General features: G+C 41.1%; 1 protein-coding gene across 1 annotated transcript in view; it reads right to left on the reverse strand.

The window, feature by feature from the left end:
- Positions 1 to 318: 318 nt before the first annotated feature.
- Positions 319 to 16,209, reverse strand: part of LOC309868503 (small ribosomal subunit protein mS35-like) — a 53,623-nt gene continuing 37,732 nt past the window's right edge. The window contains exon 8 of the mRNA XM_082738429.1: positions 319 to 602. Coding sequence (XP_082594555.1) covers positions 333 to 602 — 270 coding nt within the window. The 3' untranslated portion in view covers positions 319 to 332. The remainder of the gene's footprint in view (positions 603 to 16,209) is intronic.

The following is a 16,209-nucleotide window of genomic DNA, read 5'->3' on the forward strand; positions in this document are numbered from 1 at the left end:
CACTGAACTCTAGGAAACACACTGAGGGTTGCTGAAGGGGAGGTGGGTGGGGTGATGAGGTAACTGGGGGATGGGTATTAAAAAGGAAAACCGATGGAATGAGCACTGGGTATGTTATATGCACCTGATGAATCACTAAACTAATAATAATCACTAAGCCTCTGAAACTAATAAAAAAAATCTGAAATGTGTAAAAACTTTTTTTTTTAGCATTTTCAAATTTATATAAAGTGAGATAATTATAATAAAATTATATCATGGAGATTTTAAATCAAGGAGATTTTTAAAAATCATAAAATAAAAATTAAATCAAGGAGATTTTTCTAAATAAATCACATTAGATTTAATAGTTTCTTCACTGATTCTTTGTACTGAGAAAGGGTATTTTCATTGTCCCCTTCATTCTTAAGACTAACAACAGACTTTTTGTACTCTTCAACTTCTTTCGTAGCAAGGAGCTCTTCTTTATTTACATCCAGATTTTTCTCAGCAGCTTTGATTTGGAGAAGTGTTTCCAGAATATTTTTTTCAGAGGAGCGATTGTTCCATACATACTCTTCCATGTCTGCTTCAGTCTTATCTTTCTCCCATTCTTCAGTTTTCTGAAAGGAAAAAAATGAGTTCTGAAATCTGAGAAATACGATCCAAAAACAAAGTTTTGTTTTTGTTTTAGGGAAAGAGAATCTGCAAAATGTGGAGTCCCTATGGATACTTTGTATGTGAACTTTGATTTCCCTCCCTTACAGCACTGCTATCCACCTGCACCAACTGTTTCAGGACCCCACACTCTGTAAAGTGACTACTACATTACCACTCACTAACTCTACAGAATTTATCTGGCTTGCAAATTCCACTCACAAAGCAACACTATTTCCCAAAAGAGACAGGAAACTCATTTTTTGCAGCTTTCTAATCCCTAAACTCTTAACACATCAACACTTGCACATTTCTGAGGTTAATAATAAAGAGTTGAGAAAAGACTGTATTTATCTTTGTAACATGCCTGTGGGGATGACAAGGAATACCAATCATTACAATAATATAAAAATATAAAATACATGTGTAATACATGATTTTTAGTCCTAATGACTTCATATATTCTGGAATTTTATTTTGTTATTATCTTTATTTTCTATTCCTCTAAGGGAAACAATTTTTGTTACTACTTGTTTTCTCTTTTCTTTCTTTCTTTCTTTTTTTTTTTTAAAGATTTTATTTATTTATTTGATAGAGAGAGACACAGTGAGAGAGGGGAAGCAGGGGGGAGCGGGTGAGGGAAAAGCAGGCGTCCCTTGGAGCAGGGAGCCTGATACAGGGCTCAATCCCAGGACTCTGGGATCATGACCTGAGCTGAAGGCAGATGCTTAACAACTGAACCACCCAGGCTCCCCACTAACATGTTTTTTCTTACAAAAGTTACTACTATGCTATCTTAGGGAACACTGTTAGGTTTTATAGTAATATAATTCAGATTCGTGATTTAGATGAAGATGTAACATTCTGTGAAAAATTAAGGAACGCAGCTGATAAATAATAAGCCCTGGTTCAATGAAGTGCTGAATGCCAGCCACATTCTTTTCAAACTAACATATTCTAACATAATATAACATATTAACAATATTTATTTCCAAAATAACATATTCTGAGCTATATACTATTATAGAATCATCCAATATTCTTAAAGCTTTTGAAGGTGGTAAACCCCGCAAATTAGAACATTTCTGAAGTATTAAAAGAAAGATTTGTAAGGCTGTCAAAATTATTTTATCTCTGAAAACTCCTCTTGAAAAAGACCCCAACTTGAGCAGACAGAGCTCCAAGTCTGTTCAGAATTAAGTGAGTACCAAGGACTCGGTTTCCACTTCTGCCTCCCTCCTGTCCCCAACCTTACTATTCGAGTCCATGAAAAAAGAAAAAGCACAAGAGGGGTGCCTGGGTGGCTCAGTGGGTTAAAGCCTCTGCCTTCCGCTCAGGTCATGATCCCAGGGTCCTGGGGCATTAGGCTCTCTGCTCAGCAGGGAGCCTGCTTCCTCCTCTCTCTCTCTCTGTTTGCCTCTCTGCCTACTTGTGATCTCTATCAAATAAATAAAAATTTAAAAAAATCTTAAGAAACACAAAAGGAAAAGAGAAAAAGCACAGGAAATGCATCCCTCAAAAGGTAAAGAGGAGCCCCACCAACTGCAAATAGGCCCCTGGATATGCCATGGACTCAGCTAACCCCATTTCGGTTAACTGAAGGCAAGGAAAGAGTCTCCTCCACAAAGAACCACAAGAAAAAGAAATCCTGTTTATATCCTTCAAACTAAATAACCTTTCCTTCAAAATAAACCAATAGGATGTGGAGTGTCTCCCTGACCCTCAAATTCCTTAGCCAAAGGGGCTATACTCACAACTCCCTATATACTGTTTGCCCCACCTCCCTATCCTGAATTTATAGCTGAGGAAAACATCTCAACTAACATTCTAGAAACATATTATCTGGTTGAGAATTAACTCTACACTCCTTTTTTAATCTGGCTGTGATTCACCCCATAGACTTGGCAAAGGGGCGGGGTGGGTGAATAATGTGAAACAACTTCTTGTATCCTGTGCATACAAGCCTGTTGCAAATAACTTCCAACAGCCAAACTCTGAATTTTACATTAAAAAGAAAACTGACAAAATCATCCTACCCTACCTACGTTTTACTGTAATATTTGGGGAAAAAATAAATGTCAGACCCTTAAAAAAAACAAATGCCCTAAATTAAATGTATCTTTGGTCCTATCTACTCTTAGAAGTGCTTTAAATGATGAAACAGTGTCATGGTTTCTTCATAATTCTAACTTACAAATGAGTATCCTTAAGATTCCAACAAATACATTATATAAAGCACTATGTAAAACAGTCAATCTACCTCTTACTTTTTAAAAAAAAATTCTAATCTACTTCATTCTTGACTGCTAGAAGACAATTAAGAAATGAACAATTTAAAAAATTATAACTTTCACCTAGTTTTATGTGGATTTTTTCACCTATTCTGAAATAGATACTTAAAGAGGTAACAAAAGTAAATTCACTGTAATCTTCATCATTTCATTTATCTTCCGCTTATGTTTGGTGTACACAATTCTAGGCTGCTTTGTCAAAGTGTTACAGTGTGCCATGCTATTGATTCTCTCGGCCCTCAGGTGGCCAGGAGACCCTGGAGCAGCGGTGCACAAGCACCCTCTTCCTTCACTGATCTCAGGAAAGACTTTTCTCTGTGTGCAGCGACACAAAAAAAGGTTAGGAAATACTGCACTAAGGGATAACAAACACTTACAGGAGAAAATCATACTGTGTTAAATAGCCAGTGGTAAGTCAAAGTGACTACAATGTGTAGAAGGCATAGTTTCCTACTAATCCTACACAGACACAAAGCAGTGTTGGGCTTCAGCTGCAAGCTAAACAAAACTCATGTTTTCAACAATTCTAATAACTTTAGGATCCAAACTCTGCACAGTTGAATATAAATTCCAAGATAATGATAGTAACAATACCAATAAATTAAATACTTATATGCCACGGACCTTAAATGCTTACATACGTTAATTATTTCATATAATTCTTATTAAAACCTACTGGGTTTGATGTTAACATCTCTACAGAAAGAAAATAAAGTAATATGGAAGTTAAATGGGGGCCATAGCCACCTGGGAATGTTTCTGATTTCAGAATTTTTTACATTTTAGAAAATTAATACAGTGCATACACCATATATTTTGTTAACATTTCCAGAGAAGATCAACCACAGGACACCCTAAATCAAATACATCACCATTTTTGCAGCAACATGTATGCAGTCACACTAAATGGGATGAACAAAGGCTGTAAATGTTTTTCATCCATTCAAGTCTCATTTTGCCACCAAAGAAGTTATGAAAAAACTAGCAATTTCCAAAGCTTTGGGGGTTACAGAGTTAGGGTGTGTGTGTGTGTGGTTGCTCAGGATCGCACAGGGAGGTGGTATGACACAATATTTAATATGGGCTTTGGTGTTTTACGGAACTCAGTTTACATCCTAGCTTCATCACTTACTACTGTGACAGACTTGTGTTACAGAAGAAGTGATTCCAAGGGCTGTTCTGTGAATTAAAAGAGGTAAGGAATAAAAATAAAATAAAATAGGTAAGGAATATCCATGCACTTAGAGCAACTGGCTAAGAGTAAACACTAAATAAATGCTTGCTACGAATAAAACATAGCTTATGAAGATGAATGAAAGAGAGTGGGATTCAAATCCTTGTTAGCCTACCTACAAAATGTGTTTCTATGTCAAGGGCATCACTACCCCCATCAAACAATAAATAGAAACTTTCAGTGTAAATATAAACACAAACCAAATTGTTCGAATGTTCTGCAATTATTCCCACTCACAAAATTGTATCATTATTTTTATAATGTTTAGATAAAATAGTTAAAGAAACAAGAGGTCTTTATTTCTTATCCCTGATATAAAGGTAATGTTTTTCGTGATTCTTGTAACTTCATGTCTTCTTGATAAATGCTATCACTGATTAAATTTTCCCAATTAATTGCCTATTCTTACTAAGTTATCTCCAGTTTTCTTGCAGTCTGCTTCGGATATAGGCATTTTATGTCTAATCAGATGTAGATTAGAAAACACAGACACACACACACGCACACAAAATAGCATTCTTGTCAAGAAAAAGAAATTTACTTTTTTGAAGTCCTGAGTTAAATGAAAGAAAATATCTTTACAACATCTTTAGAATGTCTCTGTTTTTCAAGCAGGAAAAGTAAAAGCTAATTATTATCAATTTATTTACTTTTTGAGGGAAATCTTTACTACTCATTAATGTATAAGCTTTCACAGATGAGTAACAACCAAATAGAGCTTGTCATTGAAGAGAGAACAAAACTAACTAAAAGAGATGCTGTTCTATAAATGATATATTAGGAAGCTATTCTAAAACATCTTAATCTTTGTCAATGATATAAAGGCAGTAATACTGTCCATACTACTTGTCACGTTAGAATATTTTTCATTTCTAAGAGGTATAAATATAAAATCCTTGGGGCACCTGGGTGACTCAGTCAGTTAAACACCCAACTCTTGATTTCAACTCAGGTGATGATCTTAGGGTCCTGGGATGGAGCCCCCAGTAGGGCTTCCTCCTCAACAGGGAGTCTACTTGGGAATCCCTCTCTTTCTGCCCCTCCCCCACTCTCACTCTTTCTCTAAAATAAATTTTAAAATCTTAAAAAAAAAAAAAAAGATATCAGAGTTACAGAATCAGTGATGACTAGACGAATGTGAATTCCAGGCTGCAAGGATGTGAGAAGGATCCTTTTGAAAATCCTTAAACATTTTCTTTCCTGAGGGCATTTTCCAATTCTGTACAAGACTGGCACTTGGCAAATGCAGGATTCTTCTTGGGTATAGAGGAATACGTGAAATTTGAGCTGTTACACAGGGCTCTATAAAACAGACTGGAACTGAAGAATCCCAAACATGACTGGTTTTAGTTCTGGGGTTACTTATGGAGAAGCTGGGAAATCATAATCACACCTCTAAAAAGCAAAGTAAAATCCCCCATAATCTCAGAATGTTTAGGAGACAAAGTCGCACTAGAAGGAAGAAGTGTGTTTTAAATGCACAACCAATCACCCTTTTTTTTTTTTAATTTATTTATTTGACAGAGATCACAAGTAGGCAGAGAGGCAGGCAGAGAGAGAGAAGGGGAAACAGACTCCCTACCAAGCAGACAGCCTGATGTGGGACTTGATCACAGGACCCTGAGATCATGACCTGAGCTGAAGGCAGAGGCTTAACCCTCTGAGCCACCCAGGCACCCCCTACCCCAATCACCCTTTTAAAACATCTACCAGATTCTGTTTCAAGGTTAGAGGTTACACCAAGCTAAGCTCAAAACTTCTGAAAAGTACAAATGACTCTACAGCAGATATAGAAGTTGATTAACCAAGTTCACAATCAAAAGCCTTGAAGGCTATGCCTAAGGAAGAGCTGGATGGGATTAATAACAGTCTAGATAGAGCAGAAGTCAGAATTAATGAATGCCAAAACAGACCAACACAAAACTACATTGCTATATATATCAGATCTGTACTATGGGATTATAACTATGAGATTCTGAAATCTTTTTATATTTTATGATATAACTCCAAGATTCCCAATGATTCTACTTAACAAGTTCCAACAAATCTTAACATATTTCTTATAGACTGAATGCTTGGGTCTCCGCCCCCCCAATGCCCACCCTAAATTCTTGTAGGAATGGAACTCCCAAATGGTGGCATTGGAGGCGGGGTCTTTGGGAGATGTGGCAACCCGTTGCCGCCATTACAAGATGGCGCCGGAGAGCCTCGTAAACAAGTGGTTGGACGCGTGGCCTTAAGCTTATTCTGCCCAGCAACAAGGCTGACCTACCATAGTGAGCCACGTACCCCAGAATGAGACACGCCCCAGCTAGCCTGTATATATGTGCAGCCCTGGCTCTACCCAGGCGCTTCCTGCTTCCATCACCCTACAAACCTCAACCAAGTGCACTTCAATAAAGCGTGATAGAGAAGAATCCTGTGTCGGTGGTCTTCCTTCCTCGCGGGCGAGCGTTGGCGGGCCACAGCTGGTGCCGAGACCCGGGATAGTTCGGCGGACACCGCGGGGAGCCTAGAAAGGATTCAGAACTCTACATGCGAAGTGGTCGGCGCCGGTAAGTATTCCCCGGTATGTTATTTTGGACACTTGAGCCTTGGGTAGCTGCTATAGCTATAATTGTCCTTGCAGTTGTAGCCTTGCTTTTTTGCTTTTGGATACGTGAGTGCAAATATCCAGACTTCGTGAGCCCCATACAGGCACTATTAAAAGAGAGGGGGTTAAGGATCTCAGAGAGGACAGTCAAATCCGTTCTTAAAGACATAGATGAGTGTGCCCCGTGGTTTGCCGTGTCGGGGGACTTAAACCTTCCCTGCTGGGAAAAGTTAGGAAGAGATCTGGATGCAGCCAAGGCCAATCAGCAGCTTAAATCAGGCACCCTACCCTTATGGAGAGTTATACATGCGTGCTTACGGGACGGAAAACACGTAGAGCATCTGAAAAAGGGCAGGCGTGCTTTAGCGGAACATCAGGACAGCCTTTCGGAATCAAGTAGTATAAAGGAAGGGGGAAACAAAAAACAAATGAAGAAGTCAGAAAAGGGATATAAAAGAGGAAGTGAAAAACAAAAGGAAACAGATGATAAAAGTAAGCACAAAAAACATCAGGCAACCGCTCCCAGTGCACCCATCTACCCGAGTTTAGATGAGTTCTATGAGGAATTCGCCGCTCTCAGTGTAAAGCAAGAGAGGGACTCGGGAGATGACTCACTAACGGAGGACGAGGAGGAGGAGTTAGAGGAAGAGGCGGCTAGATATGAGGAGGAGCGATACGGACTGCCGCCTCCGGCAAGAGCTCCGCCTCCGCCTTATCCAGGCAAGCAGAACGGAGGGGCCCATAGGCTCTCTCGAAAAACGCTCAGATGCCTTGCCGAGTTCACCCCGCTGGACGCTGTTGCGTTCCCTGTCTTTGAAAACCAAAACCAGCAAAGATATCATGAGCCCATACCCTACAAACAGTTGAAGGACTTAGTAGAGGCCGCCCGTACTTGGGGGCCCAATGCACAGTATACGTTAATTTTACTGGATAGGATCACCACCGCAGCCCTGACACCAAATGATTGGTGGGAGATAGCTCGAGCGTGCCTAAACACAGAACAGTATCTAGACTATAGAGCAGTGGTTACAGAAGCCGCGCATAATCAGGCGCGAGTGAATGCTCGTACACCAAACACAGCACCCTGGACTGCTGATATGCTACTGGGGCAGGGACAGTGGGCTGATAACCAGACGGCCTTCCCGGTGCCTGTTTATCAGCAGATCGTAGAAATATTTAAAAGAGCATGGAGGATGATACCTAAACGGGGAGAGGTATCAGGAAACCTGACTAAGATAATCCAAGGACCGAATGAGCCTTTTTCAGATTTTGTGGCTAGAATGATAGAGGTAGCTGGAAAAATTTTTGGAGACGCTCAGGAGGCCATGCCTCTAGTGCAACAGCTTGTTTATGAGCAATGCACTAAGGATTGCCAGCGAGCAATCACACCATGGAAAGGAAAAGGTTTAGATGCGTGGCTAAAGGCCTGCAGAGAGATAGGAGGACCACTCACCAATGAAGGACTGGCCAGAGCTATGATAGCGGCTACTAAGCACGGGAGACGTGATGGCTGCTTCATTTGCGGACAGCCGGGACACGTAAAGAGAAACTGTCCTAACAAGGAAGGCTTTAGGGCAAAGGGACCAAATACCAAGCAGCCCGGGACATGCCCAAGATGCAAGAAGGGGAAACATTGGGCCAATGAGTGTAGATCCACAAAAGACATTAATGGACAACCTATAAATAACCCATATGTCCCGGAGTCAAAAAACATGCAGAGGGGCCCACGCCCTCAGGGCCCGAAAATATATGGGGCGTTTCAGGAGGGGATCCTTCAGCCGCCGAGAGCACCCGACGAGCCACGACAGGCTCCGCGGGGCTGGACCTCTGCGCCACCGCCGGACTGGTTTTAACCCCTCGTATGGGTATACAAGCGGTTCCTACTGACATGTCAGGACCTCTTCCTGTAGGCTCGGCTGGGCTGGTTTTAGGCCGATCATCCAGCACCATGAGGGGCTTATTGGTCCTCCCCGGGATCATTGACCCAGACTATCAGGGTACAATTAGGGTTATGTGTCACTCACCTTTTGGCATTATCCTCTGGAGTCGATATGGCCTACTTATCTTTGGAGCTAACAGGTCGCCCCATGTGTAGTTTGGAGATAGAAGGAAAGGCCTTCACCGGTCTAATAGATACGGGGGCCGACCGAAGCGTCATGAGCCAACGATTCTGGCCAAGGAATTGGCCGCTGCAAAAGGCCTCTCAAACATTACAGGGGCTAGGCTATCAAAACACACCTGAGATTAGTGCAAAAACTCTACATTGGAGGATGGAAGGGAACAAAGGGACTTTTCAGCCGTTCGTACTGGACCTTCCCATCAATCTCTGGGGAAGAGATGTCCAGAGTCAATTAAATCTAATTCTGACTAATGAGGGAACGTTTTCCAAACAGAGCAAAGATTTGATGATGAAACAAGGCTATATGCCAGGCAAAGGCCTAGGTAAATACTTGCAGAGAGAATCAGAGCTAGTCAGTCCTAGCTTGAAAAATGATAGAAAGGGATTGGGTTTGAGCGCGCTAACCGCACGCTTAAAGAACTAATACAAAAACAAAAAGGGGGAATAGAGGCGGTTATGACCCCTCGAGATCGCCTATCCCTAGCAATCTTTACTATCAATTTTTTAATTCTGGATGCCAATGGCAAAAGTGCGGCAGATAGACACGCAGAAGAGGCTGAGGCCATAAAGGAACGTGTAATGTGGAAAGATATCCTGGATAACAAATGGTATGGACCGGATCCCGTGATTAGGAGATCCAGGGGAGCTGTTTGTGTTTTTCCACAGGACCGCTCGGATCCGGTGTGGGTGCCATCACGACTGACGCGAAAGTTGGATGAAAGAACCGATGACAACACCAAAGAAGCAGACATGGACTCCAACCCTGGAGATGCTGATAGTGCTGATGATCTGCCTGACCAGAGTTGAGGGAGCTACCTTTTGGGCCGTTTCAAGAACATGGCCCATCCCCATGCCAGTCACAAACGCGACAAAAATATTACCCCATCTGTATGTTCCAGAATGTGTTTTTGATTTACCCTGTAAACAAATCAATAATAAGGTACAGCGTTATAACGCTACAAATTTCAACCTTCAAGGCACCTTGTGCTTTACCACTCCTGGAGTAGGAGTCATGGGCATGCTAATGTTTGCAGGACTACTGGTGGCTTTGTTCTTAATTCTGAGGGTAATGAGGGCTCGCAGAAGAGAGAAGGTGGCCATAGCGCGTGCCTTTGCCGCTATAGAGGCTGGAACATCTCCCCAAGCTTGGCTCAGCATGTTAAATGAAACATAGGTTGTGCTCTTGCACTCGGAGGGCTTTGAGTAGCCCATTGCACCCGAATAGAGACAACCTTGCATTTTCCGCGGGTGGTTTGCACCTAGGAGTGCACAGGGTGAGCCACCCTGAAAGTCATGAGTGTCTGCATACGGGTACCTCCATTTCTCTCCCGTCCCTAGGCAAAGGAGGACATGTTTACTAGGGGACACTCCTCTGATTTTAGCCATGACTGCAAAATAAAAGAAAAAGGGGGAGATGTGGCAACCCGTTGCCGCCATTACAAGATGGCGCCGGAGAGCCTCGTAAACAAGTGGTTGGACGCGTGGCCTTAAGCTTATTCTGCCCAGCAACAAGGCTGACCTACCATAGTGAGCCACGTACCCCAGAATGAGACACGCCCCAGCTAGCCTGTATATATGTGCAGCCCTGGCTCTACCCAGGCGCTTCCTGCTTCCATCACCCTACAAACCTCAACCAAGTGCACTTCAATAAAGCGTGATAGAGAAGAATCCTGTGTCGGTGGTCTTCCTTCCTCGCGGGCGAGCGTTGGCGGGCCACAGGGAGATACATAGGTCATGAGGTGGAGCCCTCATGAATGAGATTAACACCCTTGTGAAAGAGCTTCCAGAGAAAACCCTTGCCCCTTCTGCCATGTGAGGAGACAGCAAAACGATAGCTGTTTATGAAACAGGAAGTGAGCCCTCACTAGACACCCAACCTGCCAATGCTTTGATCTTAGATATCTCAAACTTCAAAAAAACAAGAAACAAATTTCTTTTGTTTATAAACAGACCAGTCTGTGGTACTGTGTTATAGCAACCTAAATGGAATAAGACAATGTCTTATACAAATAAAAATCAAAACTTATTTTTTAAGTTTGCAATAACAAATTTTGGGAAATTTAGTCTGGATCAATTTTCTTAAATAAGTTTATTTATTTATTTATTATTTTTTAAAAGATTTTATTTATTTATTTGACAGATCACAAGCAGGCAGAGAGGCAGACAGAGAGAGAGGAGGAAGCTGGCTCCCCACTGAGCAGAGAGCCCGATGCGGGGCTCGATCCCAGGACTCTGGGATCATGACCTGAGCCGAAGGCAGAGGCTTTAACCCACTGAGCCACCCAGGCGCCCCAAATAAGTTTATTTAAAAGCCTATAATTTTCACCATCTAAAACATAATTTTTCTATAACTTCAAACTTAAAGAATAGTGTTAAATTTCACAAAAATAATCTGATACCATAGACTTCCTGATGGAAGAGCACAATACTAATTACACAGTAGTTTTTAAAAAGTCAAAATAGAATCTGATGAAGCTCTAGATACAACTATCAACTTAAAAAATTATAGTATGGTGATACAATCAGCAGAATTCAAATGATGGGAAAGCCCACAGCAAACAAGAGCCCAAGGTTTCTTCAACAAATAAATTGCAATGAAAGAGCTCAACAGACAAAACTCCCTTTCGGTCTGTGACTGCTCCTGCATACTCTTTCACAAAACATTTCCTGAGAACCCACCATGTGCTAGGCAGTACGGGGAGAAGCAGGATGTCTCTAGGTACCCTGGCTAAAAATGAATGTTTTCATATCCAAGCATTTTAGAAAAAGGGTACCTATGCTTGTTCGTATTAGGCATCTGCTGATGAAATAAAAAACAGAAAAAAAATCCTCATTATTCAAATACAATAATAATGTAGTGGAACAAAATCCAATTTTTTAAAAAAGATTTTATTTATTTATTTGACAGACAGAGATCACAGGTCGGCAGAGGCAGGCAGAGAGAAGCAGGTCCCCGCTGAGCAAGGAGCCTGTTGCAGGGCTTGATCCCAGGACCCTGAGATCATGACCTAAGCCGAAGGCAGAGGTTTTAACCCACTGAGCCACCCAGGCGCCCCCAAAATCCAATTTATAAGCTAATTCTTTTCTTTTCTTTTTTTTCCTAATTCTTTCTTTCTTTTTTTAGAGAGAAAGGGCACATGCTAGCAGGGGGAGGAGCAGAGGAAGAGGGACAAGCCAACTTAGTGCTGTGCACGGAGCCCAACTGGGGGCTTGATCCTATGACCCTGAAATCATGACCTGAGCCAAAAATCAAGAGTCCAACACTCCATTGACTGAACCACCCAGGCACCTCTAAGTTAATCATTTTCTATGAGGCTAAATACATTTTGTTTTTGTGATTTAAAGGAGTCTATTACAGAAAATTTCAAACACATACAAAAGAGATAGCACTATATAAACTCTCACGTACTCCTCAACCAGTCTCTCCACCGCAACCCCAAAGATTTTGTTTATTTATTTGAAAGACAGCAAGAGAAAGAGCAAAAGAGATAGAGAGCATGAGTGGGGTAAGGGGCAGGGAGAGAAGCAGACTCCTGGCTGAGCAGGGAACCCAATGCAGGGCTTGATCCCAGGACTCCGGGATCATGACCTGAGCTGAAGGGAGATGCTTAACCAACTGAGCCACCCAGGCGCCCCAAGAGTTTCTTCTTTTGAAGTGTAGCTGCAATATATTAAAGTATAAATAATATCATCTTCAAATTACTGGGTGGCAATTAAAAATATCACTAAGCTTAAATTGATCACCATTTAGGCAGAGTTTGATTAACCTATAGACTCCTATTTTAATACTTCAACCACTAAACATTTATAATTTTAGCATTTAATTTGTATGAGTGTGTATATAATACATATACACATATCTGGGCTCTCTTTTTTCTTCCCTGCCTACAACGAGAGAACCTGCTCTGACTACAACCCTAGAGGAAGCAACCTTTCATTCTACACGATCTGTTCTCCTTTCTACAAAGCCTCAATTATTCATTTGCTCAATAAATCTTTATTGCACAACTACCCTGCCAGGCACACACTGTGCTGTCCTGCAATTGCCAGTCTAGTAGGAAACCTGGAGTTGAGTAGGAGCCAATCAAATGGAAGACTGCAACCCCAGCAGAGAAAAGAGCATCCAGAAAGACCTGGAGATAGCAAAGACCTCAGTATAATCACGGAACTGAATGGAGGCCAAGGTGAGGAAAGCAGCATGGGATGAATATAGCTATTAGAATACTTACTTTAGAATACTTACTACGTATGTCAGCACCATACATACAATAATTCACTTAACTTCCACAACAACCCTATGAGGTAGTACTATTACTATCTGCTTTATAGACCAAAAACTGAAGCCCAGACCCATTAAATAATTTGCCAAATCATACTGCTTTTTAGTGGCAGAACAACATATTCCAAGGAACACAGATACACTGTAAAAAAGAATATAAAGAACAAAAGAATAATTTAATTGCATCTATCACCTTTTTGTCCTCTTGTAAGCATAAATTCAATACAAAGAAAAACACTGCATTCCATGCATTGGTCAGTGTATTCTGATGTAACAGAAGGCAAAGAAATAGCTGTTCCACTGAACACACAAAGTTGTCACCTTTTACCATCTTAATTACAGCTCCCTTTGCCTAGAACATGAATCACAGTAATATTCCACTTCTCATGATTATAAGTAAGGCATTGTGCTACATGAGGAAAAAACAGTTTAAGCATTAGAAGAAAATTCAAGTTATTTGAAAATCATAAAAAATAAGAAGAGGTAAATATCCATAGTGGATTTTTTAAAAAAAGAAAGACTACTGCCAATTCTTTCAGTTACCATGGCCAAATGTTTAACTGAGTATGTCAAGGAACTCGATTTAATTCAGATTGGTTTTTTAAAAATTTACTGAATGCTATTTTGTCAGACATTGTACTCGGGGTTGGGAATGCAACAATAAATGAAAGATACGTCCTTCTCCTCAGTAATCTCACAGTCTAACAGGGTCAGTCAGACAATTACCATAGAAGCAATAAGAAGAATGCTAACAGGAGGAGGAGGAAAGGATACACTGATAACTTCTAGGACGGGCTACATCTGAAGTGTATTAAAAGATTCATATGAATCGGCAAGGCTGATCAATTTGAAAAAAAAATCATAAGCAGAAAGAACAGCATATGTAAAGTTATAAAAGAACACATTATGTTCATTACGGCTGAGATACAGAATACATAGCTTATATTTCCTGAGAACTGGTAATGAGGTGGCAAACTGTTGTGAACAGACAGGCTATGTAGGTTAGATTTTATCCTGGGTAATAGGGAACCACTCACTGAAGGACTTTATAAAGCAATATGACACAATAGATTTGCTTTTTAGAAACAATTACTTTAACAGAAATCCAGAAGATAGACGGGATGGGAAAATCAATAAGGCTATTATAGTTAAAAGATGATGAAGACTCAGAGTGGTAGCAGTAGGCAACAGGAAGAGAAAATATTTTTAAAGGATGTAATATGATGTTTTCCCTGACAGCAAAGAGAAGTGTCACCTTAATTGTGCCATCATCCAAGAATACAGAACAGCTGCCTATTGCCTAACACATCAAGTCAAAAAAGTCTGTATCATGGACAAATTTTTTTGCCCTTCTTCTTTTTTTTTTTTTTATGATCTTATTTATTTATTTGAGAGAGAGAGAGCAAGTAAGAGGGAGCATGAGAGGGTAGATGGTCAGAGGAAGAAGCGGACTCCCTGTGGAGCTGGGAGCCCAATGCGGGACTCAATCCTGGGACTCCAGGATCATGACCTGAGCTGAAGGCGGTCACTCAACTAACTGATACTAGACACATATACAAAAACCATCTTAAAAGAGATATACCAGCCTTCTGTGTAGTTTCTTTATTAAGAAGACTCAAAGATTGGGGAAATTATTCACAATCAGAACTTATATCAGACTCCTCTGTGGAGACTTTAAAATGAAACCTTCCTGAGTTTCACCACTAGAGATGTTAATTATGTAGAGTTCATGGATCCGTCATTTAAAAAAAGCTTCCCAGGTGAGTCTAATGCAACCACTACCTGAAAACAGGTTAGGGGGATAAATTTTCTTTCCTTTTTCTTTTTTTAAAAAGATTTTATTTATTTGAGAGAAAGAGCACAAGCAGGGGGAGAGGCCAAGGGGGAGGGAAAAGTAGGCTCCCCCCTGAGCATGGCGCCTAATAGAGGGCTTTCCATCCCAGGACACTGGGATCATGACCTGAGCTGAAGCCAGAAGCTTAACCAACTGAGCCACCCAGGTGCCCTGGAAATAAATTTTCAACTGTCAATTGTTCAGTTTGAGAACATAGTAAGCTAGCAGCTAAAGTGCAGATTTGATTTCATCTCCTATTTAATAATCTGTTTTAATAGAAGTCAAAGTTGAATAACACTAAATATGATACCATGCGAAGAATATGAACTTTGAAGCTGCAGTTCAAGTCTCAAGTCCCTCAGCCAACAAACTCTGTAAACTTGAGAAAAACTATGTATCTCTCTAAATCTTGATTTCTCACTTTATATCATGAAGAGGTTGTAACAGATAAATCTGATTCCTGATCTTCAAAGTCAGTACTAATTTAAAATGGATGGACACACTAAACACTATTGTGTTCAGAAAAAAGACACCATTTTAAAGCACTTTTTAAAAATGGAGCTCCTCAGAGCACCTGGGCAGCTCAATCAGATAAGCGTCTGCCTTCGGCTCAAGTCATGATCCCAGGATCCTCGTATGGAGACCGGCATGCGGCTCCCTGCTCAGCGGGAAACTGCTTCTCCCTCTCTCCCCTGCTCATCATGCTCATCTCTCACTATTTCTCTATGTCAAATAAATAAATAAAATCTTAAAAAAAAAAAAATGGAGCTCCTCTCTCACTCCTCATCCCCTTTTTGGTTTCCTTTTTATTTTTATCTAGGGTGATCATTTGGAAAGCAAAGGTAAAAAAGAAAGAGACACAGGTGACTCCTGGAGCAAGACTAAAAATTTCTTTTAAAACGAAAGCCAAGGGGAGCCTAGGTGACTCAGTCAGTTAAGTGTCGAACTCTTGATTTTGGCTCAGGTCATGATCTCAGGACTGTGCTACCAAGCCCCACATCTGGCTGGGTGCTAGATTTGGAGCCTGCTTAAGATTCTTTCTTTCCGGGGCGCCTGGGTGGCTCAGTGGATTGAAGCCGCTGCCTTCAGCTCAGGTCATGATCTCAGGGTCCTGGGATCGAGCCCCGCATCGGGCCCTCTGCTCAGCAGGGAGCCTGCTTCCCTCTCTGTCTCTGCCTGCCTCTCTTCCTACTTGTGATCTCTCTCTCTCCGTCAAATAAAAT

The sequence above is a fragment of the Mustela nivalis genome (genome assembly GCF_964662115.1).
Source record: "Mustela nivalis genome assembly, chromosome: 7".
Classification (NCBI taxonomy): domain Eukaryota; kingdom Metazoa; phylum Chordata; class Mammalia; order Carnivora; family Mustelidae; genus Mustela; species Mustela nivalis.